At 31.0% G+C, this 25139-nt stretch overlaps 1 protein-coding gene across 3 annotated transcripts; it reads right to left on the reverse strand.

Moving 5' to 3' along the window:
- Window positions 1–15266: 15266 nt before the first annotated feature.
- LOC127148850 (uncharacterized) lies at window positions 15267–17885 on the reverse strand. Of its 3 annotated transcripts, none has more exons than XM_051083228.1 (4): window positions 17508–17885; window positions 17032–17084; window positions 16612–16718; window positions 15267–15620 (listed from the first exon to the last, which is right to left on the reverse strand). In XM_051083228.1, the coding sequence occupies exons 1-4, from the start codon at window positions 17656–17658 to the stop codon at window positions 15455–15457; spliced, it is 477 nt and encodes a 158-aa protein (XP_050939185.1). In that variant the 5' UTR covers window positions 17659–17885; the 3' UTR covers window positions 15267–15454. The 3 variants fall into 3 exon arrangements, 2 of the variants coding, with proteins under 2 accessions (XP_050939185.1, XP_050939184.1); XM_051083227.1 differs by having other exon boundaries at window positions 17032–17123; window positions 17508–17883; XR_007819986.1 differs by lacking the exon at window positions 15267–15620 and having other exon boundaries at window positions 16606–16734; window positions 17032–17123; window positions 17508–17880.
- Between the last annotated feature and the right edge of the window lie 7254 nt (window positions 17886–25139).

The raw sequence follows: 25139 nt of genomic DNA on the forward strand, positions 1-25139 counted from the left end.
ACTACATAACCCTCTGCCACAAGTCCAAAACTACAGAACTCTAACAACTCGAATCTTCTAACTTCACAACTTATATAAAATCCATTACATACAACTACAAACTAGTTCAAACAACTCTTGCAAATTCGTGTCAACTACATAACCCACTGCCACAACTCCAAAACTACAGAACTCACACAACTCCAGAACTCTAACAACTCGAATCTTCTAACTTCAAAACTTATATAAAATCCATTACGTATAACTACAAACTAGTTCAAACAACTCCTGCAAATTTGTGTAAACTACATAACCTGCAAAACTCCGCCCCAACTCCAGAACTACAAAACTCATACAACTTGAAACTTCCAACTTCACAACTTATGCAAAATCCATTACATACATCTACAAACTAGTTCAAACAGCTCCTTTAAATCTAGGACAACTACATAATCTACAGAACTAAGAACTCACACAACTCCAGAACTCCAAAAATTCGAAACTTTCAACTTTCGAACTTGAAACAACTAATGAAAAATATCAACAATCATAAATATGAAATTCATACCATCAGACCAGATAATTGAAACACAAGTAACATATATTTCATAAAATTACTAGACATCCATTAAATAAACTAATTAATTTTCATTAATCAACAGTAAAACCAATGTTTCTACAAAAAACAATGTCTAACAAATATGGTCATATAAGACATAACGCTACAGAAATTGATATCATATCAAGATATACCTAAACTATAAATATAAAAACTACCCGTTCATTGCAATAAAAACATGTATCATATGTAGCATTCTAGAAAGTCACAGTTGTAACGACCTGAACTTTTAAACTAAGTTAAGATCATTACTCAAAAAATAAACATCAAAAGACACTTTCTCGAAAAGAGGATAACTATATTTTTTATAAAATTAATATCAAGATATTCACAAAAACATAATATTATCAAAATTAACGAAAACAATTTGAAAACGTGACCCAAGGTTCTAACAATTTTAAAGAACTAAAAACAAACAAATAGGACAAAATCTTAAGAAAAATGGTTAAAATTTAAAATACTGAAAAACATATAAATAGACGTGAAACCTAACTGTGTCCCTATATGACATGCCACGAATCACTTTCTATCGCTCGCCAGCTTCTCAAGTTCTCTACTTAGCCTGAAATATTAAACATAGAAAATAGTGAAAATATAAATATACTCGGTTAGGAACCCACTACTAGTCCCGCTAGGTCTATTAAATTTTTGTAAGAAACATAATCATAACGTCGTGTGTCCAATGGAACACACCTGAGTGAGTGAGATCGTACGAACAGTCTTAAATCGTGCGAATGATCTTGTGGGAACACCTCTAGTCGTGCGAGTGATTGCAGGTACACAATCCATAAACATATATGTAATATGTAGGTACACCCCTAATCGTGCGAGTGGTCCCGTCGGAATACCCTCTAGTTCTGCGAGTGACCCCATATACACAATATAACTGTTCTCTAACCGTGCATATGGTTTGTAGGTACACCCTTATATCGTGCGAGTGATCCCATAGGAACACTACGAGTCGTGCGAATGACCCCATAGATAAGATCACAATACAAGTAGGGTAAAAAGCTCAACAAACAAAGTTAATAGACACACCACAATCCAAAGCATGTAACATCATCATAAACATCATAACATGACATGAATATTAATCATAACGTCCTTATTCATGTGATTAATATATCATGTATTATAAACATCATAAACATATCAGTCATCATCGTCAATCATGATATCAGTCATCATCATCAATTATAATATCAGTCATCATCAACATAATATCAATCATCATCTATAGCATCACATTATGCATCTGAGCTACCATCAATGAATAATCGTAAATACATGCAGTTACTTAAATTTAGTTCGAAGGTTCAATAGCAGAATCTCTTATCTAGAGATTAGCTAAAAATATTTATTTGCTGACGGTAATTTTCTAATTAAAGAAGACCTTAAACAATAAGGGAAAAATCATTAACTTAATTAATAAAATTTACCAATAGCTAGTGTCTAAAATTTTCCAATTTAACTTATCCAAAATTTAAGGTTGAAACCCATTCAACCTTATTCGGAAAAATCGAAGATTAAATTTAAAAAATTAGCCAATTGAACCTTTAATGAAACCCTAATTAGATCCAAAATTAAATCAACAAATTATTAATTTAATTACTTGAGGTTGAAAAATCATCTAAACCTTGATGAGAAAATTCATCACTTAAATCTTCAAGCTTTGCCAAAGAGACCAATCATAACTAAAACCCATGATGCAGCGATGAGAGAAGGTTATTTTAGTTAAGAAGATGAAGAACCTTTCTCTTTTTCCTTTTCTTTTCAACTTAAGCATTCCAACGCTATTTATAAACCCAAATAATAACAATAATATTTATTATTATTATTTTCTTTTTCCTTTAGGATATATATAATACCAAAATATACATATATCTTTATTCCCATTATCTTTTTTCAAAATAATTAATTATTATTTATCTTTCTCCAAAATAATTAATTATTTTCCACAATAATTAAATATTATTTGTCTTTCTCCAAAATAATTAATTATCTTCCACAATAATTAATTATTATTTCTCTTTCTCGAAAATAAATATCCTTTCCCAAAATATATTTATTTTCCTATTTCTCCATATATAAATATCTTTTCTCTAAAATATAAATTATATTTTCCTTTCCCATAATAATTATATATATATTTTCACATATACATATAATTATCAAATCTTCAACAAAATTTCACCCCTACAAATTAATTAAATAGCATTCATAATTATTTAATTTAATTCAATCTCAACAACACCACATACCAAAACCTCTAAATTAATTATATATTCATCTAACAAATATTTAATTAATTTCAGTTTCCACAAAATCAAATAATTATATTAAATGAATTCAAAATAACCCCCAATAAATTAAAGGGTCATTTAAAAAATATAAAAAAGCGGCAAAATATTTACACTCAATAGAACAATTCCAAAAACGGAGAAAGCCCATAGACACACTGTGTAAAATACCAAAAATGCCCCGTCAACCACGCCGTCAATAACGCGCGCGTAATATATTTGCGATTTATACGCGATCGTTTAGATATGGTTCAATATATACGCGATCGTTTAGATATAGTTCAATATATACTTGACCGTTTAGATATGACTATAATTTATACGCGATCGTTTAAATATAGCTACAAGGCGATCGTTTAGATATGGTTCAATATATACGCGATCATTTAGATATGGCTACAATTTATACGCGATCATTTAGATGTGGCTACAATTTATACGCGATCGTTTAGATATGGCTTCAATTTATATTTTCAATTTCATCGTTTAATTTTGTTACACAATCGTTTAGATTTGGGGACTCAAATCTAAATGATTTTTTTTAAAAAAATTTGGTACACGATTTTTTTAATTCTTTTGCTACACGATCGTTTACTTTTTTTTTTTACATGATCCTTTACTTTTTTTTACATGGTCGTTTACATTTCGCTACTCCAATTCAAATGAATTTTTTTCAAGATTTTTTATACACACAATCGTTTACTTTTTTTAAACGATTGTTTATTTTTTTTCAAGATTCTTTATACACATTCTTTTATTTTTTTACACAATCGTTTACTTTCTTTTTTATACGATCGTTTACATTTGGCTACTCCAATCTAAATAATTGTTTTCAAGATTCTTTATACACGATCTTTTAGATTTTGCTATTTTTTTGTACACAGTCTTATACACATTAGATTTTGCTATTTGTTTTACACAGTCTTATATAAAGTCGTTTAGATTTTGTTTCCCAAATGCAAACGCGTAAAAAAAGAAAAGAAGAAAGACGATGGAAAGAAATTGCAGCAAAAAAAAGAATAGGAAAAGTAGAAAGACGATGGAAAGAAATCAAAGCAAAAAAGAAAGAAGAGGAAAAGAAGAAAAACAATGGAAAGATTAAACGACGTAAATAAAGAATTGAAAAATAAGAAAGACGATGGAAAGAAATCGAAGCGAAAAAGAAAGAAGAGGTAAACAAGAAAAACGATGGAATGATTAAACGACGTAAATAAAGAATTGAAAAATAAAAAAGATAATGGAAAGAAATCGCATAAAAGAAAAAGAGGAAAGAAGAAAGACGAAATTGCAAAGGAAGAACGAAGAAGACGAAATAGAGGAGGAAGAAGACTGGCGATGAAGAAAGAAATATGGAAGGGCAAATCTGGAATATTTAAAAAATGGCAAATTTTACGGATTTTGTTACACGGGTCGTAAATAGTTTGATGTTTTGTTATATTTATAATAGTTTCCCTAAATTAAATCTAATTAAACAAAACTAAGATAATTAACTCTAAAATTATCTTAATTTTGTAGGCGTTACAAGAGTATTCCACTCTTACCACATCTAATTCAGATTGAGTATAAGGTGCTTGTCTCGTCAGCTATAAATTCTCCTACAAATTTAGTCTTATTTGAGGTGCAAAGCGCATCAAAAAATATCTACCTTGATGGTCTTTGCCCATCATGTAGGCAGACATCAAGAAAGCCCAACCATCAAGAAAACTTTTTCTTGATGGTTAAAACATGTCATAAAAAACTTTTTCTTGATAGTATTGGGCAACAAGAAAGAGAACTTCGATGTTTTTTGTCCTTCAATGAAACTGAAAAGCCCATCAAGAAAATCATTTCTTTATGGCCAAAACATGCCATAAAAAACCATTTCTTGATGGTATTGACCATCATGAAAGAAGACATTGATGATTTTTACCCCTCAAGGAAACTAAAAGGTCCATAAGAAATTTATTTTCTTGATGGCCAAAACATGCCATAAAAAACCCTTTCTTAATGGTATTGGCCATCAAGAAAGAATACTTTGATGTTTTTTGCCCATCAAGGAAACTAAAAAACCTATCAAGAAATTCGTTTTCTTAATGGCCAAAAAATGCCATAAAAAACCCTTTCTTGATGGTATTGGCCATAAAGAAAGAAGACTTTGATGTGTTTTGCCCATCAAGGAAACTAAAAAGTCCATCAAGAAAACCAGTTTACTTGGTGGTCAAAACATGTCATCAAAAACTTATTCTTGATGGGATTGACCATTAAGAAAGGGGACACTAACGTCTTTTACCCATCAAGAAATTGGATCAGTCTATCAAGATAGCCCTTCTATTGAAGGTTTTGTCCATCAAGATAGCTCTTTTATTGATGTATTTTGCCCATCAACAGAACTTTATTCTTGACGTATTTAGCACGTCAACTATAACAACTTTAGAAAAATAAAAAAAAAGGGTCATTACGACCCATCAAGATATGTGACGTGTATCGACCTCAAACATTATAAAAAAACCTAAAATTACCAAAAACTGAAAAATTATGCAAAATCCATTACATAAAACTACAAACTAGTTCAAACAATTCCTGCAAATTCGTGTCAACAACATAAACCTCCACCAGAACTCCAAAACTACATAACCCACACAACTTCAGAACTCCAACAACTTGAAACTTCTAACTTTCCAACTTATGTAAAATCCCTTACATACAACTAGAAACTAGTTCAAATAGCTCTTGCAAATTTGTGTCAACTACATAACTTGTAGAACTTCGCCACAACTCCAAATCTATAGAACTCACACAACTCCAAAACTCCAACAACTCGAAACTTCTAACTTTACAATTAACTTATGCCAAATCCATTACATGCAACTACAAACTAGTTCAAACAACTCCTCTAAATTCATGTCAACTATATAACCTGCAGAACACCGCCACAACTCCAAAACTACAAAACTCATACAACTTGAAACTTCTAACTTCATAACTTATGCAAAATCCATTCCATATAACTACAAACTAGTTCAAACAACTCCTTCAAATCTATGTCAACTACATAACTTGCAGAACTTAGAACTCACACATCTCTAGAACTCCAAAAATTTGAAACTTCTAACTTCCCAACTTCAAATAACTAATGAAAAATATCAACAATCACAGATATGAAATTCATACCATCAGACCATATAATTGAAACAGAAGTAACATATATTTTATAAAATTACTAGACATCCATCAAATGAACTAATTAATTTTCATTAATCAACTGTAAACCAATGTTTCTACAAAAAAACAATATCTAACAAATATGATCAAGACATGACCCTACAAAAATTGACATCGTATCAAGATATGCCTAAACTATAAATATAAAAACTACTCGTTCATTGCAATAAAAAGATGTATCATATGTAGCGTCTTAGAAAGTCCCAATATTCCACTCTCACCATATCCAATTCAGATTGAGTATAAGGTGCTGGTCTCATCAGTTGTAAACAAAACAAATGTAATTTAATTACTAGATTGTACTAAGCGTAAGAACAATAGCTATAAGAGATCGTTCAATAAAATGCATACCACATCTGTAATTGTGACGCTCTTTTGCCTTACTATGTCTTGCATGAACTTCGTCACATAGTACCCACATTCTGTACTGTCCGACTGTTTTGCACACTATATGCACACATATATTCAAAACACATTTCAAAATAAAAGTAAATATTTAAATTGAATGCACATTATCATTTGTTTAGAATTTAAGTACTCATACCTTAACGGAAACCCAAGTAAAAGGTCGAGGTCTTGTGTTTGTTCCAGTGTAAAATATTCTTAAGGCTCTGAATGAAAAAGAATAAAAAAATATATATAACAAGCTGCAATTTACATAATAAATATACACTAAATGTGAAATAATAGTTAAATACTTACGTGTTGACCATAGATTTCAACTTGTCTCAAACACTACCATATCTTAACGAATCGAGTGCATACATCGTATTCGCCCGTAATGAGATAATAAATAATATCCAATGATATCTATATAATAAACATATGTTTCAATCAAATTAATAAAAAATATTTATAATTAGAAACCATATGAAAAATAACGATACTTTGATGCTAACTTACCCGCAATTAAATGAACATATTAATAATTTATTCTTGATTGATACCAATCTATTACACAAGTATCGAGCTCTATGCTTGTCTGTACCTGAACCTTTTGAAATTTGTCCAGGATTCTTAAATGCATATTGCTCTAGAATACTTGGATCAGATTCACATAAACATCTACATTAAAAGAAAAAATCTTCTAATATTAGTAATAGGCATCTTAAAAAATAATAAAAATAAAGATTTTGAAGTTGCGCACTTACATCATGTAGGTCAAGATCACCGAAAGAGCTAATTCCTCCATCAAACAAAGTTGTTGAATGCTATCTTTTATCACGTTCACATTGAAGCTTTACCCAAAAATCTCCTAAGTGTCGACTGGGATAGTAAGATATTCATCTTTCATATCCTTCTCTACATGCCTCAACACTAACTTTATTGTCGTTGGCAGTTTGAATTCATTCATTTTCGACTTTGTTCCTTTCAAAGCTTCTAACTCACGAGACTTTTTACTAGATGTCTATAAAAAGAATGTCAAAAATTAAAATGAGAACATGCTAATGCGAAAATGCATATTTTGAAATCAAAACTTTACCTTTTTCTGTTCTTCTATAACTATAAGATACTTTGGCCATAGAACGTGTGAACCAATTGCATCGCGTATATAATAGATGCTTCCAACAATGGGTATGGGTAGTAGAGAATGACTATCACATGCAAGTTCAATGAGAACCCGCACATCACCTTCTCCATGTTGTACCCCATAAACTATTTTGTCTGTACTTATTCTTTCGAAGAGAGTTCATGTTGCAACAATGTTGTCAACCTTTCCAATAGCAAGACTACATGGTCTACCCTGAAAAATTACATTCACATCTAAATTTACTATCAATGTTGAATAAATCATGAAATATAATATATAAAATTGAATTAAACATAATATTTACTAGATCGACTTTTTTCGTGTGATGGATGGACGTAGAGATCAACTATTTTTCACTAATATTCTGACTGCATCCAGAGTGTGCATCTAAGCTTGTTTCTCTTGTTCTCTTCAAAGACTTTAACCTAAGCTTTTTTTTTTTTTTTTTTGACTGTATTCTGATAAAATATGTGATTTCTCATTTTTCCAGTTGGCGTCTACATCAATAGTAATCTGAGTTTCTTTGGGTTCTGATGGAATATGTTTATGAAAGCAGAGCGTATTGGTAGTAATTTTAATATTAAAACCAACTAAAGAATATCTTCTTGTTTCTTTAATATCCAATTTAAAACTAATGGAAAGTATAATACCATTTTCTTGCAGCCTTTTTGTTTTTTGGTTAAATATTATATGTGCACATAAGTTAAAATTTCAAATTTGTTCTTTAACATATCAATCCAAATGTTGATCTTTTTTAGACTTTTGAATGAAGTCAAAAAAAAAAAAAAAAAAAAGAAAGAAAATGACTTCCCTTTTCTTTACTTATGTCTTATTCCTTTCATTGCCTCATAACAAACTTACTTACTCTATTTTTTTACAAGTGTTGAATAAAGTCTTTGAAATTAAAAAATACAAGTTTATAGGGGAAGGAAGTTTGTTTTGTAATTGCTTGAAGCTCATCATCAACAAAATAAAGATTGAAATCATCACTTTATAAATTCGTAAAATAGATGCAACTTACAGCACAAAAACAAAAAGGTTGAAGGCAGAGCACCTTAGTATTTACTCTGCTACCTTGTCATTTCAAGCCAAAAAGCTTTCTTGCGAACTGAAATCCTGTTAGAAGAACCAAGACAATGTCATTTTAGTTTTCAAATGGGTCAAGTAGGTTGAAAAAATGAAGAAGAGTACCATGGGGAGAATGGAAAAAACGAATTAAATATTCAATGTAATTTCCAATTGAGCGACAGAAGAATTGATATATAGGAAACTTTTTGATCGACGGCGAGCGGTTGAGCGGCAGAAGAATAGAAATATCGAGAATATTCTGGTTGATGGCAGCTGAGTTGAGGGGCAAAAGAATAAAAATATCTTTCTGTTGACGGCGGGGGGTTGAACTGTAGAAGAATTGAAAAATCAACAAAGATTTTCGGTTGACGACGTCGGATTGAACGACAATTGAATAGAAAAATCAGAAAAAGTTTTTAAAGCTTTCTTTTGATCAGCGACAACTATGTTTAGCAAAGAAAAAGGGCAAAATTAGGTTTTTATAAATTGATTTCTTGATGGGCAATGCCCATCAAGATATCTTTTTCTTACTAGGCCTTGCCAATCAAAGTAAGCCCATCAAGATATTATATTGTAGATCAAATTAAATCCTTTTTGAAATTTTAATTAAATTTTTTTTCTCGTGATATTTTTTCTTAAATCGTAATATTTTTAAGTTTTCTTAAATTTATAACAAATTCAAATTGTAATATCCTTCGTCATTTTTAATATCTATACACACAAATGTTACAATTGACACATTATAAAACTTAACATGTCTATTTTTCTCACCAATTAAGAAGAAAAAAAAACTCAACTTACCAACAATTCTAAGATTGATTTTGTTCTAACAAATAATATGTTTAATTATCCGTACAAATATTTAAAAGGATGACAATTTAATGGCACATATACCATAGTTTTCTTAGAAGGGCTTTAGGAAATTCTTTATATAAAACTCACACATTTATATTTGTATTATACGATAAATTTCTTTCTCTCTATCATAAAATATGTTTCTTTTGGCATGTGAATGTGAAGTTAGTTAACATACAAACCATACAAATTCTTTTGTCAATTTCTTCTTTCTCTTATTTTTGTTTTTTACTTATTGGTTTTGTTTCTCATAACATGCGTGCATTCTACTAAATTAAATTCTTTTATGTATCAAATTAAACAACCATTTCTTAAAAACAAATCCAACCCAATCCCCATATCATGCAAATTGGATTAGATTGATAAATTTATTTGGAATTTTCTTTTGAAAGAGTGGTAATATAAACATTACCTTGATGATAGAAGGATTATTATTTGGCTTAGCGTTAGAGAAATCCGCCAACTCACCCTTAAGCTCATTAAATCCATCCTGAATGGTTTTCTTAAATAAACTTTAAATGTAAACAGATTTATTAATTTAATATTAGAAAGAAAAAAACTTGTTCGTGTACCTAACCATTTGTCTTTACTTTTTTTTTTTTAAAAAAAAGACTAGAAATTAATAAGAAAAATGATAAAATTAGAATAGTGTTAATTTAATTTAGGAATAGAGTGAAAGAGATAAAAATGATGATTATCGTGTTTTAGTCTGTTAATGAGGGCCCGAAATTCGTGTTTAGTGGGAAATATTTTTTCTTGATGGTCATGTCCATCAAGATATCGTTTTCTTGATAGGCCATGCCCATGATCTTATCGTAAACCCACAATAATGCCCATCAAGAATCATTTTGGGAAATCCGTGGAAATAGCAAATATGAGACTAGAAAATATAAAAATAGCAAACTGTTATTTTTTTTTTTATGATTTATGGCAAAACTAACTGTCATAAATATTTTCCAACTTTTTTTGCCCGAAATTACCTCTTCACGGATGTCAATTGTCCATATACAAATGCCATGTATTTATTGAGATAAAAAAATCAAACAAAATATCACGTATCACGAATACAGTGTATTTGTAAACAGACCCACTTATGATAATTATTAACTAAATCAAAAAATTATTATATTTTTTAAAAATTCCTAAACATATTCAATGAGTTTCAACATCCCCTAATTATCATGATAAGAATCAATAAATTAACGAAAAATAACTTCAAATATTCAATTTTTTATTTTTTGAATTATAGATTCATAATTGAATCCCTCCCTAAAATCATGTAAGAGATAATGCAATAATTAATCATTAGGATAAAAATTAAGAAATTAACGAAAAAGAATTTGAAATATTCAATTTTTTCCTAAAAAAATAATAAAATAATTAATTATTAGGATAAGCATTAAGAAATTATCGAAAAAGAATCTAAAAGATTCAATTTTTATGCACCACATACCAATCCTTCCCTAAAATCATGGCAAATATAATGCAAACAATTATGTTTGGTAAGTTTAAATTCAAAATTCAACCCCTCCCTAAAGTCGTGGCAAATACAATGCAATAATTAATTATTAGGATAAAAATTAAGAAATTAAAGAAACTAAATTAAAAGATTCAATTTGAAGCAACGGTGGAAAGTGATCTTAACAATCAATCGAAACTGAGAAAAAAACCGACATGGCCGCTCGAACAAAAATTTGAAGGATATTGATTTGAGGAAAGAACGGAGGAAAGAACCGAGATTTGAGAAAAGAATGGAGGAAAGGATATTGATTAGAGGAAATGATATTTGATTTGAGGAAAGAACAAAATCATTTTTTATTTTCTAAATTATTTATCAAAAAAACACACATAATAAATTAAGTTTACATTCTCTTTATTTTAACATTTTTATTTTCTAAATTATTTATGAAAAATCATTAATTTTGCATTCCTCAGATTAGATTCCTAAGATTATGCCATTTCGGTGTATTTGTTGAGAAAAAAAATTAAACAAAATATCACATATCACGAGAACAGTGTATTTGTAAACAATAATTCTTAACTAAATAATATATATATATATATATATATATATATATATATATATATATATATATATATATATATATATATATATATATATATATATATATATATATATTGCTTGAACAATTCCCAAAGATATGCCATTGGTTTTAACTTCCCCTAATTATTAAGGATACACAGTAGTGTATTAATTTTAGATTCTTAAGTTGAATTCCTAAAATTATGCCAAAGATAATGTACAATCCATTAATTTAGATAATTTATTTTGTTGGGTGTTAAAGTTATTTAAGTTTGGAAAGGAAAAGAAGAAAATAAACGAAAAGATATAAATTTTATAATATTATAATATAATATATACATAATATGAATTATATGATTATTATTATTATTATTATTATTATTATTATTATATATTTTTTAAACCCCTAAATTCATCATCATCATCTTCATCTCAACCGCAACCCCCCCAACTCTCATCTTCTTCTTCTTCGAAATCACACAGCCGCCACCGCCTCTACCTCTCTTCTTTTCATCGAGATCTTCGACGACAATCTCCCTCCGTCCGTCGAAGCCGCCACTGTCACCTTAGTTCTCTGTCTAGCTTTTGTTCGTTGTTAGCCCAAGCCACCACACCTCGAGCCGCTCCCCTTTCCATTAGCCATTTCCTCTACGTCGAGACGTCCGAATCTGAAGCGAGTGGATTGTGTCTGCTCCAACCGGTGTTTGTCCACGAAGCTCCGATCGTCGTTGTCGCATCTCCACGAACCTAGCCGCCGCCATCACGATCTCCCATTCGCATGGAGCTTGTTGCACCATCCATCATTCTCTACAGCATGCTGCTGCACCAGGGCGTGCTCTCCTCACCGTTAAAGAAGCCTTCGTCCTCGAGCAGTCATGTCCCAAGTGTAGGTCCATAGTTTGTATTAATTATAGGGTATTTATGGATTTAGGTGCATAGTTTGTATTAATTATAGGGTATTTATGGATTCTGTTACAAATGTACTTAGAAATCACATTTGTCAATTAGGTAGGGGCATTTAAGGCATTCTTCTCTTATTTATTATTTAAAAATTTTCTGTTTTGCTATTTTGTCAATTTAAAAATAAAATTGTCATTTATCCAAAGTAAATCTCTAATTTTGCTATTCTTCTTGTCAGCCCTATGATTTTTCTTGATGGAGGCCCATCATTTTTTTTTTGTCCATCAAGAAACCTTAGATCCATGAAGAATAATTTTAAACCCATCAAGAAATCCAAAACAAATATATTAATTTTATTCGATGATGGCCATTGCAAATGAAGAAAATATTGCAAATGAAGAAAATTCATCCCTTGATGGGCCTTGTCCATCAAGAAAACCTAACTAACTTGATGGGCATTTCCCATCAACTAATATATTATCCTTGATGTTTATTGTCCATCGAGAAAAAGTTGTCTTGACGTTTGTGGACAATCAATGAAACTAAGGGAACTTTGCCCTTCAAGGAAATTAAGAATCCACATTTTTTTTTACGTTTTTCGAATTTCTTTAACAAAATATGGGGATTTTTCTTAACATACATGACCGTCAAGATAAACATTGTATCAAGAAAAATATTTGTCTTGATGGTCGTTTGCCATGACCATCAAGAAATCAAATTTTGCGTGCATCAAGAAAGACCAAATTTGTAGTAGAACAAAATAAATGTAATTTAATTACTAGATTATACTAAGCATAAGAATAATAGCTATAAGAGATGGTGCAATAAAATGCATACCACATCTGTAACTGTGACGCTATTTTGTCTTACTATGTCTTATTTGAACTTCATCACATAATACCCACATTCTGTACTGTCCGGTTGTTGACACACTATACACACACATATCTGAGCACACTATACACACTCATCTTCGATGTTCAGGTGTCCCCATTTCTTAAAAAACAAATCCAACCCAATCCCCAAATCAAGCAAGTTGGATTAGGTTGATAAATTTATATGAACACTACTACAGATTCTGACTCTCTTGACGGTTTTAAACTGTTAAGAATGATTATTCTTGATGGTTTTAAAACCGTCTTTGAATCCAGTGTCAAGAAAGACAATTTTCTTGAAAGTTGTAAAAACGTCAAGAATTGTTAACGTTGACAGTTTATAACCGTCAAGTATTCAATTATTCATGACAGTTTAGAACTGTATACATTATAAGTTTTAATGACAGTTTAGAACCGTCAAGAATGTGACTATGAATGATAAAAACCGTCAACAATACGAATATTCATGACATTTTAAAACCGTCAAGAGTGCATTTTTCATGACATTTAATAATCATCAAGAAAGTGATTGTTTATGACATTTTGTACCCGTCAAAAGTATTCTTTTTCATGACATTTGGGAACCGTCAAGAGTATGCTTTTTAATTACATTTTGGAACCGTCAAGAATTTCGTTGTTTATGACATTTGCTAACCGTCAAGAAATTTATTGTTCATGACATTTCAGAACTATCAAGAAATTTTTCATTTTTCAATTGTAATTTATTTATATTATTGTTCCTATATTATACTCCCATTGGTCCAAGAATTCAACTACATATAAAAAACAAATATAGATCAAATATAGTTTGAAAACTCAAACATAAATATGCACTAGAACAATTCCAAAACTTTAACATATATTAATATTTTACCATATATGTATCAACATTTCAAAAACTTTACATATTTGTTCGATATTGTCATATACAAAACATTACTTCTATCAACCCAACTCAATAACCTTGAATGAAACTTGGCTTCAAATAAACTTGCATTCTGCAGCCTCTACTACCTCCAATTCATGAGCTAAAATAAGTACCACCAACAGCAGAGGCAAACTACAAGAAGTAGATAACATCACAACAACAAATATAGGATTAATGATCAGCTATGTTGATCATAACAATGTAAAGGGGAGGTGGAAATAGGTTTAGATCAGATTTTCAATACCAAATATTTACATACTCCTTGTAACTAATTGTTTCCAATTCACTTGTACTCTGAGCCATCACCAAGATAGGCACCATAGCCTCCAATGGATGCTGCAACCAAAGCCCTATTGTAATTATGCCCTGGGAAACACTTCACAGAATCCTAGAAACTATCATGAGCTTCAATGGCCAATTTAACACTCTTTTCTAAGAGCAACTCCCCTTCTTCCGCGGAGAGCCCCTTTGATTTAAACCCAGGAATTGTAGCCTGTACTGATTTATTGACATTCTATTTATAATTTCTAAAAGAAGCAATTATTTGTATAAAAAGTATATGAGAAATAAAGCCAGAAAACATTTCAATTCCTGGAGATTGTTGGAATTCTTAAGAAACTATAAGCCACAAACTGATGTCATATTTTACACTCAAATTCTATCTGGGGTCAATAAAATAAAGAGAATTCTGACATGGAACAATAAAGTTATGAAAACTAAAAGGGGATATCAATTCAATTCTGAGTTATACAAAATTGAATTTAATTTTAAATGGAAAAATGAAGATCTTTTACATTAGCATGAAAAACAAAATGTCATTTTAAATGCCATTCGATCAATCTGTTGAACAGATCACTTAATTCTGCAACGTTTAACATTGGAGAACTTACAAGATATTTAATATCTTACATAAGTAATCATACATTTAGAATAGGGATCTTGATTTACTGTATGCACTTTTGACAATGGAGCTAAACCGATGTGGTTAGATATCATTAAGCACACAAACATTAGCCTTCCAGATATTAAATACTGTCTGCTTCCTATACATCAGGTCCACTACCTATAACAATTTGAATGTCCAGAAATGTTACTTCATCGAAAGAACTTCAATCCAATTCATTTAAATTGATTGAAATTTCTCCAATTTGATCCTATTCATTGAACAGGGGATCAAATTTCGTAAAGAAAGACATCCCAAAGCCATCACAGAGTGAAAAGTACAAAAACAAAGAAAGCTTAATCCATTGGCATTGCAAACTTGGTAAGATGAAGTAACCAAAATATCTGCTCCAGCCTCCAATATTTGATCTTCCAATCCTATAAACAGGAATTTGAGTTAGTAAAAAAAATAAAAGTAGAAGTCAAGGTGCAAAAATATTTCAATTAGATCTCATCATCAAACTACAGACAATTATTTATTCCATTTATGACCACATAACAGTTTGATACAAATCACAATCATGCCCCTTAAATCACTATCACCAAGCCTGTGATCATATATGTAACAGTGCTAAAGAATCAAATATGTTGATGGTACATGGAATTTCTTTTAAGAGGAATCAAATTTTAAAGTTTTCTTAAACAAGTAAATTGATAAAAAGAATGAAAGTGCCCCAACTCGTAATTCCATTTAAGACCATATAAGAAAGTATCAATAAGAAAGTAGACACATAAACCTGATCAAATAATAAACACAAAAATTTCAGTACCTAAGTGAGCATAAAAAACTGCTTTCAATTAGCTTTATGCACCTACCCTTCTTATTTATGCTATCAACTCTCAAGGACTTTAGCAACATAAAAATAAATCATATTTAAAAGAGAATTTAACATTATTCACACTTCTTTTTTAACAAAACTTAAAGTACCTATGCTTGACAGTATGACAAAGCTCTCTCTACGACCATGTGATAATAATTTAGAACTCTTGAAAAAAAATAGAAACACATCCATCTTAACAATTTGGAACCCATTCAGGCAGCCAAAATTGATCAATTCAAGTAATATATATTATGGTTGTACTTATGATTAGTTTGCACCAACTAGTTAAAAATTGCATAATCTGTTTTTTTTTCGAATAACACAGAAGAGGAATAATTTTGCTCTATCTCACCACTTCCATGAACTCTGCATTTTATCATCAAGTGTACCGAATTAGATTGAGAATTAAGAAACTAGGAATAAATGAAAAAAAAATCATACAAATATCTAAGAATATCGCTATTAAGTTATTATAGAGTAATCAGCAAAACTTATGTTATAAAAAGAGCTTAACAAAGCCCGAGATAAGTACAAGATAAGATAAATGCCTGTATATTTCATCTGGCTGCATTGAGAAAAAAAGAAGCAGCAGGGCATGTACGAAACTGAAGAATGTCATCTCCACGGAGTGTAAAGGAAGGCACATCTCTTCAACCTACATATTGATTTAACTGCAATAAAAATAAGCTTCAAAACATTATAAACACTATTTACACGTCAAGTAAAATTGTATAGTTGACACTACAAATTAAAGTACTTGGAGTTTGGTGTTAGTTTACGTCTTAGGAACTACCAAGCAATAATTAGAGAGATTAAAGAAAAACTTAAATGGATACTTCTTATTCTTCAGTTCATTCTCTTAATCGTAATCTTAATGTTAATCAATACCAAAATTACTCCGGATACGAATCGGCTTTTGTGAAGCGAAGAATAAAGAAATTAATTAATGAATTAAAGAGAGAATTAACCTGGAAAAAAAGCCAGAACTCCTCAGCTCCAGAACTTCCTTCTTCTTCAGATTCTATGGTGTATGATAATTCAACAAAGATGCAGTTGGAATCTATACATTATTAAAAAAGAAAATTACAAACAACTTTAAAATAAAGAAAAGTATACGTAGTGGGTGATGTTTAAGCAATTTCTTTTTCTTCACTACTACTTCTATAACTTTCATTAGGTGCAGCGGCGGGTTTGTAAAACAGAGTACATAGAATTATCCTTCCCTCTTCTAACAAAAAACTGAATCCTTGTTCTTTTCTTATTTAATACAAGTTAAAAATTAGGTTGGGCGAGAACCATTATTTAGTCACTTTTGTTCTTCAATACAAACAACAAATATTAGCATGTACTCTAGTTAAAAAGGAGTCCAAATAGAAGAAAACCTCTTACAATTTGAGGCTTATTGGTATTATTAATGAGAATGATATATATGTTCTGATCTTACCATGGGTCGGAGTTAGTGTGGGAGTGGTCGGACTGCAGTGGGTCGCCATCGGAAGGCCGTGGGTCGCCGTCGGAAGTCCGTGGGCCGTCGTCGGAAGACCGTGGTTCACAATCCAAAGCCCGTCGAGGTCGCCGTCCGAAGCCCGTTGCATGTGGAGATGCCGTCTGACGAAGACCGTCGTCTCGAGATGCCGTCTGACGAAGCCCGTCGCGTGTGGAGATGTCGTCTAAAACCCATCGCGTTTATGGTGGCTGGCAGTGGATCATTTGCGTGGGTTATAATGGACGGCTGCTGAAGATAGAGTGACTGAATATGGAGATAGAGATGGAGAGATTGAGGGTTTTGGGAAAGAAAGGGGGAGATGAAAGGTTTGAAGCCAAATTTTTTATAAATTTGTTTTTAATAAAATAATTTAATTATTTTAATAAATTTCTTTTAATAATTAATTTTTAATAAGTTTCTTTTTACTAAATTTATTTTATTAAATTAATTTTTAATAAGTATTTTTAATAAATCTATTTTAATAGGTTTGTATTAATATCTTTATTTTAATAGGTCTGTATTAATAACTTTATTTTATTTTAGTAAGTTTATTTGATAACTTTATTTAATAAATTTATCTTAATAAGTTTATTTAATAGAATGAGATAAATAAAAAAAATATTTTTATATTTTATATTTTTATTTAAAAAGTTAAAAGAATTTAGTTTTTTTTAAAAAAAAATTATTTATTATTTTTTTTCAATTAATTTAGTAATTCTTGACGTTTCTGAAACGTCAAGTAAAATTCTCTTACTTGACGTTTTAAAAATGTCAAGAAATTTTAAAATTTCTCAGTTTCCGCCTTTTCATTAAAATTTTTGACGTTTTAAAACGTCAAGAGTTTAATCGATATTTCTAGACGTTTATAAAACATCAAGAATGTAATCGATATTTCTTGACGTTTATAAAACGTCAAGAATGTAATCAATATTTCTTGACGTTTTTAAAACGTCAAGTATAATTACATATTATTTGACGTTTAAAAAACGTCAAGAATGTCGATTTTATAAAAAATCTTGACGTTTTAAAAACGTCAAGAATTTAGAAGATAATCCTTGATAGTTTATAACAGTCAAGAAAACGTTCATATTGCTTGACAGTTTAACACCGTCAAGAATTCTAAAAATTGCCTCCCCTTCGCCTTTTCATCAAAATTCTTGACGGTTTTCCTATTAAACCACACATTTTTTTATGTTTTTATCAAAAACCGTCAAGAAAAGAAAAACCAACCGTCAAGAAAGGGTATTTTTCTAGTAGTGGGAATTTTCTTTTGAAAGAGTCATAATATAAACGTTACCTTGATGATAGGAGGATGATTATTTGGCTTAGCATTAGAGAAATCCATCCAACTTGCCCTTAAGCTCACCAAATCCATCCTCGAGATGGAGTGTTTTTGTTTTTTAAATAAAATTTAAATGTAAGTGGATTTATTAATTTAATTAAAAAAAAACTTGTTGAAGTTAGGTACATAACCATTTTTCTTTACCTTTTCATTTGTTTTTAAAAAAACTAGAAATTGATAAGAAAAAATGATAAAATTAGATTAGTGTTAATTTAATTTGGGAATAGAGCGAAAGGGATCACTACTACAAAACTAGCTTTACTTGAAATTTTTTACCTGTCAAGTATTGGTTTACTTGACACATTTCAATGTGTCAAGTAATCTAGTGTCAAGAATAAGAGAGGTTTACTTGACAGTTTTTAAGCGTCATGTATAAGTATACTTGACAGGTAAAAAGCGTCTAGTATATAATTATACTTGACAGTTTTTATGCGTCAAGTAATCCGGTGTCAAGAATAACAAAGTTTTTTCTTTTGACAATTTTTAAGCGTCAAGAATAAATAATTCTTGACACATTTTCCATGTCAAGGCTTTTTTTAAAAAAATTGTACAATTTGAAATATCCATATAATTATATTGCACACCTGTTTTGAAGTTCATTTGCACACATATAAGTAGAGCCTTTGAGATTACACAAAGTTGCTAAACTACGCATATTAACTGAACAATAGAATCAACATAAACTTTCCATCAAAGAACTAAATATTTTAAAAAATTGCTTATATCATTAAACCATACATATAGTGGGTTATTACATACTTACTTACAATAGTCCAAACTTAATTCTAGATATGAAAGAAATTGTTTTACCTAGCTCTATGCCTAACATGAAAAATCTTAAAGTCTGTAAAATGTAAATATGTAGAAAAGCTAATATTTGGTCTATGCTCTTAGTTCTTTTGTAACATGCCCTTAATAAGTGTTTTCCTGAACAAGAAATCAAGAATTAAGTCATCTTAATGTATGAAGTTAGTTCTTCAAGCATATTATCTTTTCATTAAAAAAATACGTATATATGCTCGCTATAATGTGATACTATGGTCATTAATTCATAATAATATATAAATAAACCTTTCAACATAAGAAAACACACTACCACAAATTTGGGTCTTAACGACGTAAGTTTTGTGTCATAAAGACTTTCAACGACACAATTTTCTCGTCGTTAAAGCCACTGTCAAGAAAGGTTATTTAACGACACTTTGAAAAACGTGTCATTAAATATGCTTAGATGACAACAAATTTGTGTCATTGATACCTTTACTTTGAAGCAATAAATATGTCACCGTTATCTATAATTCGTCACCAATATATTGTCATCAATAATCTTACATTGACGCAAATCATGTGTCACCATTATCTATATCTTGACACTAATATATTGTCATTAATACTCTTAGATTGACGTTTTAAATGTGTCACCGTTATCTATTACTCGACACAAATTTATTGTCATTAATAACCTTATATTAACGCTTTATGTATGTCACTGTTATCTATACCTTGACATAAATATATTGTCATTAATACCCTTACAATGACACTTTAAATGTGTCACCGTAATCTGTCACTCGACACAAATATATTGTCATTAATACTATTATATTGACAATTTAAATGTGTCACCGTTATCTATCACTTGACACCAATATATTGTCATTAATACTAGCTCTTATAACGACGTTTTAAGTGTGTCACCTTTTAATAAAACTCGACACTAATATATTGTCGTTGTAAATGTTTCGTTACACAAAATTGTTGTCAAGAAATGTGTTTTAACGACACTGTTTCTGTTTAATAAAGGCTTATATCACTACTACAAATTTGGGTTTCAACGACGCAAAATATGTGTCATAAAGAGTTTCAACGACACACTTTTGGCGTCATTGAAGCCACTGTCAAGAAAAGCTCTTTAACGACACTTTGGAAAATGTGTCATTAAATATGATTCGATGACACTAAAATTGTGTCGTTAATACCTTTACCTTGACGCAATAAATATGTCACTGTCCTCTATAAAACGACACCAATATAGTGTCATTAATACTCTTACATTGATGCAAATTATGTGTCACCGTTATCTATACCTTGACAGAAATATATTGTCATTAATACACTTACATTGACGCAAATCAGGTGTCGCCGTTATCTATACCTCGACACTAATATACTGTCATTAATACTCTTACATTGACGCTGTAATTGTGTCACCGTTATCTATACATTGACACAACTATATTGTCATTAATACACTTACATTGACATAAATCAGGTGTCATCGTTATCTATATCTCGACACTAATATACTGTCATTAATACTCTTACATTGACGCTTTAATTGTGTCACCGTTAGCTATACATTGACACAAATATATTGTCATTAATACTCTTACATTGACGTAAATCAGGTGTCATCGTTATCTATATCTCGACACGAATATATTGTCATTAATACCCTTATATTGACGCTTTAAATGTGTCATCGTTATCTATACCTCGACACGAATATATTGTCATTAATACCCTTATATTGACACTTCAAATGTGTCACCGTTATCTATACCTCGACCCGAATATATTATCATTAATACCCTTATAACGACACTAATATATTGTCATTGTAAATGTTTCGTTACATATAGTTCTTGCCAAGAAATGTGCTTTGACGACACTGTTGCTGTTTACTAAAGACTTATATGTCGACACATGTTTGGTGTCATTATTCATTTTCGCAGCACGTATTTCCTGTCATATATTTCTTCTTTCAAAAAAATTAATTACTAAATTTTAACATTATGCACATTTGTTTGGAAAGATATTTATATGGATAATAAAAAATGTAAATCACATTGTCGGTAAAGGTTTTCCAATAATCCAAAAGATAAATTAACTGTAATATATGTATGACCTAATCTAATCAAACTAATGTAAGAATGAACTTGATCGATACCATGATTCATCTATTCTTCAATTACCTACAAAATTGAAGAAAATGAACCTTAGTCAACTTTCATTACGGAAAATGCATAATGACACCACATTAAGTACATTCCAAATAGGAACTTTTTAACATAAACGTCCAAAGTTCATACAACCAAGGTTCTTTATAAAAGACCCATAAAGAACACAAAAGATAAAAGAAAAACACCGACTACATAAGCATAAGCATAAGCATAAACATGGTTGCAAATAAATATGTTTCAATTCAATCTTTACAGACCTAACAATATTTTGATTTAAATTTAAAACTTAAGCATACACGTATCCTTAGCCCCCCCTTCAAAGTCATTTATAAACTTAAACATTAACTTAGCATCTCACTCACTCCTTCCAAGGTCATTATCAAGAATAAATGTATCACTCCCCTCCCACCCAAGTCATACAACCAAGTTTCTTAGTAAAAGATTCATAAGGAAAGCAAAAGAGAAATAAAAACACCAACTTCATAAGCATAAGCATAATATATAAGTAATGCAATAATTTGTTTTGATTCATTCTTTACAGACCGAACAATGTTTTAGTTTGCATCAAAGAACAACTTAAGCATAAACGTACCCCTAGTCCCACCCCCCCCCCCCAAGTCATTTCTAACCTTAGCAACTCACTCCCTCCTTCCAAGGTCATTATTAAACATAAAGGTATTCCCCCCCCCCCCCCAATTTCCCACTCCCTCACCCCTTCTAAAGTCAAAGTTGAGCTTAAACATGAACTTAGCACTCCCACCGTCCCGCTCCCCACTTCCAAGGTCATTAATAAACCTAAACATAGACTTACCTCCTCCATTCCACAAACACCTATGCTATGAATAGAACTTTACAAGTAAACAAAGTGAACGAGAAATTAACAAAACAAAACAATGTCAACACGGTTCCTAAAACATGTGTAAGCAGATTGAACAAAATAGCTAGCTTATCAATGACTACCATAACTGCAGGATAGTCAACACAACTATGAACAGAGATCAAAAGTACATGTCAACATGATTCCTAAAACATATGTCTAAAAATCAACAAAAGAGCATTTCAATGACTACCATAACTGCAGGATAGTCGACGCAACAACACGTGTTGTAATAAAATCCACACAAAAAAGCATATAAAGTTGTCTCGTTTACAAATTTTACCTTTGAGATTGGGAACAGAAAATATATTTGTTTACGAATTCAGCCCACTCCGTTCTTACGACATCTAAATCGTCTTGTGAGTATGTTGAGGTTGATCCTTCCATCTATTCATCATTTAAAAATGATTTAATATGCAACAATTGTAAATAACATAAGAAAAGAGAAAAGGTAAAATGAAATACTTACTACTTCAATGATTGACCTGTTGCTTGACAATATTATATCACGCATGAATCGCATCACATAATACCCGCACTCCACAATGCCACCTTGCTTCGAACACTATCCATCAGAGAAAAAGAACAAAATACCCATGTTACAGTTGCAAAACATAAAGTATGTTTACCTATTTCTTCTACTAAATCCCCACTCCTCATACCTTGATTATCCTCCAAACAGGCTTCTTCTTGTTCGAAATGTCGAAAGTCCTAAGAATGCATATCAAACTACGTAAGTTATACAATCTTGTCTCACATGCAACATATTAAATCATTATTGTTTTATCATAGATAAAAATTCCAACATACATCCGGACGACATCAGAGGCATCATTGTTAATTCGATTTCTCAACGGATCCATCCAATATACAGTGTCTCTTGAAAAATCGATGGCTATTAGACACCAATGGTTTTTATATTGACAGGTAAATGTGAGTTAAACTTAGAATGAAGGTCACATAGTTCATTAGGTGCATTAGCTGAAAAAAGTTTTGCACACACCCTGAATTGTATGTCAAAATCTGACGATGGTCGGTCCCAAGCAATCTAGAATTCAGGATCTGTGCTCGATCTTCTTTACTTATACCAATTGAAACAGAGCTAGCGTCTGCAAACTTGTAGGATCCCAACGTTCCATTCTCTTCCATCACTTTGTAGAGGTGACTACAAATATGAACAGCATACTCGACTTTACTGCGTGGTACACGTTATTATACTATATAATTGATGTACAAAAGAGGTAACTTACAACATGAATGCATCAATGCATTGGGTTGATATAGGCTGCATTTGACAAAATTCTTGGAGTGCCTCGAGGAATATGCAACATTTTCGTTCATACCCAAAAACTTTAGCAGGTATGTGAATTTGAATTTTTGACCCAATATAATCAAGTTCCCATAGCAATGATTGTAGTGTAACTGGTGCTCTCTTTGTATTCAGTGTCAACGACGGTAATCGCGGATTAGCTTGGTACACGCTTTTCATCTGCCACAAACATAAAATCTCATCCATATGAAATATATTTAAACAAAATCCATTGTGAAAAACACATTACCTTTTCGTCTATAGGAATGACTAAATGACAAGGCCATAACAACTGTGAACCAACTTCTTGGGAAAGCATAGTCCTACCTACCCTTGTTGGAACAAGAACGAAGCAATTACCATCGGTAACCATGTCCACTGATACCTTCACGTTGTCACCGTCCATGTTGTAGTCGAAAATAGTTCCAACACCGACAACATTGTCCTTAGTCCCAATTGCAAGTCGACAAGAAGTGCCATCCTACAATATACAGTGAAAGAAAATATGATCATATTACTATATTGCATCTGAGAAATTGGAAACTATAGGAATCAAATTCATACTGACCTTCACTTTTGTCAATGTCTCAATCGATGCACAAACATATTTGTTCTCCTCACCAACCTTCGCCGCACATAAGTGTTAATTGATCAGATATTTAATCATTAAAAAAATAACGTTTGAGTTAAAAAAATAAAAGTAGATGCCTTCTACCTTATCTTGTTTTTCCATTGTCAAGTCCTCTATTGTCAAGTCTTCTAGAACTTGTCTATTTTCTTCTTTTGCGTCATGGTCATTTGCATCATCTGACGTGTCAATGCTTTTAGAAGCCATTTGACTCTTGATCTTGCTCTCGTCAGTTTCTCCCTTTGTGGCCACTTCAGGAACCCTCTTATGCTTCATTAATTTTGCTTCCAGTTCTAAGATACGAGCAGCCATTCTCGCTCGCTCTTCAGCATAATCTTCTTCTTTACCGACCTTCTTTCGTTTTTCTCTTGCAGTGTGGAAGTATTTACTTGGTGTGACGTATTGACCCACCCCTCGAATCCTTCCTGGTGGATCATTCCCTCCGATGGCTCGCGATAATATATCACAAGT

Source organism: Cucumis melo, chromosome 4, assembly GCF_025177605.1.
Source record: "Cucumis melo cultivar AY chromosome 4, USDA_Cmelo_AY_1.0, whole genome shotgun sequence".
Taxonomy (NCBI): domain Eukaryota; kingdom Viridiplantae; phylum Streptophyta; class Magnoliopsida; order Cucurbitales; family Cucurbitaceae; genus Cucumis; species Cucumis melo.

Coding starts and splice junctions, on each gene's coding strand:
- LOC127148850 (XM_051083227.1), bottom strand. CDS start 17,658: ATGCAACGGGCTTCGGACGGCGACCTCGACGGGCTTTGGATTGTGAAC. Junction 16,719..17,031: donor AGTTCTGGCTTTTTTTCCAG/GTTAATTCTCTC, acceptor ATCAATATGTAG/GTTGAAGAGATGTGCCTTCC. Junction 15,621..16,611: donor CAGCCAGATGAAATATACAG/GCATTTATCTTA, acceptor TCCTGTTTATAG/GATTGGAAGATCAAATATTG.